Source organism: Nematolebias whitei, chromosome 8 (assembly GCF_014905685.2).
Source record: "Nematolebias whitei isolate Nwh7 chromosome 8, NemWhi1, whole genome shotgun sequence".
Classification (NCBI taxonomy): Eukaryota; Metazoa; Chordata; class Actinopteri; order Cyprinodontiformes; family Rivulidae; genus Nematolebias; species Nematolebias whitei.
The window spans coordinates 2028930-2030628 of NC_056505.1; the positions used below are offsets into that span (position 1 = coordinate 2028930).

The following is a 1699-nucleotide window of genomic DNA, read 5'->3' on the forward strand; positions in this document are numbered from 1 at the left end:
GCGTGGGCTCGGCCGGCTGCAGCCTCCATGAACTTTTTGATCTTCAGATTGTATTTTAAAGGAACAGACCAACACTTCTCCTGACGCGTCTCAGAGTCGGATCCTTTACATTCAGGTTAGCTTAGCTTAGCTTAGCACAAGGAGTGGAAGCAGCTGGAAAGTGTTAGCCTAGCTCCAAACCCTGAAGTGATTGTGTTTGGCCTTTCTGGGCTTCCGTAGCTCTGAATATTTCTAGTTTGTTGAAGGGGTGAGGTCCTCCAGAGTTAGATTCTAGTTTATGTTGTTTCAGAGAATTTTAATGTAAACAGCAGATTTTATTGTACATGAGTAAAAACTTTAACTTGTGATGGATAATTCTGTGCACGCGCTCCGTGCTCACCGTGGCTTCTGTCTGTCCTGTGTTTCTGAGCTTCTGTTCGTTGATTCCAGATCCTCTTATTTATCTACAGCCGTATTTATAAGGAGACTCGCTCCAATAAAGTCAGACTGTCAAACTGTTGCCATGTGGTGATGCGTAGCACACAGGCACGCGCGCGCGCACACACACACACACACACACACACACAGGTAACTGGAGGCAAACAGGTGTGCAGGCAGACCAATTTTATTTAATTAGCTCCTTTTTTGTAAACAGGAAGTGATGTCACAGGCCCTGCAGGAGGGACTCCAGTGGGTCACTGTTCCAGTATTTGCAGTTCCAACCCAGAAACCAGCCAGTGAAGGTCGGTGGTTCAAATCCCTGCTTTAACGTCACAATGGCGGTCCGAGGATCTCGGTGGGCCGGGTCAGTTTTGATGTAAACTTCAGCTGGACAGAAGACATGCACAGAACCCGTCACCTGACCGGTCATGAGTCTGTGAGACCGTCTGAACCACACGATGACACGTCATGTCCCACTTTTACACCTTACTTTAGGAAATAATGAGTGGCAGCTAATTTGATGAATCCTTACCAAAAACATTTATAATGAAGTGATAATATTAGAACTGTTAAAATAAGATTATGTGTGATCTGATGGTTCAGACTGTGTGTTGTCAATGACTCTCAGCTACAACATCAAATTTTAGCTGAATGTCTGTAAAGTTGACTTTGTGTACATTCTGGGTAAATACCAGGTTATTTAGCAGGTTTGCATCAGAGACACGCCTGGTTACCTGCTGGGTACATATCAAGTTACTTGCTCAAAGTATGTAGCAGGTACTTGCTAGTAGGGCTGAACAATTAATTGCATTTGTGATAATATCATGATATGATGAAACAAGGTTTTCTAATCGCAAAGGCTGTGATTTGACTGGTCACGTGATCTGGTCACGTGATCTGTGAGTGAGCGGAGCAGAGCAGGGAGGAGTCAACTGTACGTTTTAACAGGTTGCACAATGACGTCAGGCTCGACAGAAGCTGACGCATCTGACAGTTTGGTCCCAGAGAGCGGCAGCACGTCCGTTGTTGGGAATCATTTTGTCAACAAAGAAGACGACGCTGCACAACGACACGTGATGTGCAGAACCTGCCGTGATGCCGCCTCTCGAGGTAACGCCACAAATCTTTAACAACACCACAAACACATTTACCATGGTTGCATGGCTAGAACGCCAACGACCAGTGCTTCAACTTCAAGTAAGCAAAGTAGCAGCCGACGGGGATCACAAAGAAGCAGCCGACGGGGATCTCAAAGTAGCAGCCGACAGGGATCACAAAG

At 45.9% G+C, this 1699-nt stretch overlaps 1 protein-coding gene across 1 annotated transcript in view; it reads right to left on the reverse strand.

The window, feature by feature from the left end:
* Positions 1–595: 595 nt before the first annotated feature.
* LOC119413740 (gelsolin) overlaps positions 596–1699 on the reverse strand; it is a 19023-nt gene continuing 17919 nt past the window's right edge. Inside the window, exon 20 of the mRNA XM_037680795.1 lies at positions 596–807. Coding sequence (XP_037536723.1) covers positions 644–807 — 164 coding nt within the window. The 3' untranslated portion in view covers positions 596–643. The remainder of the gene's footprint in view (positions 808–1699) is intronic.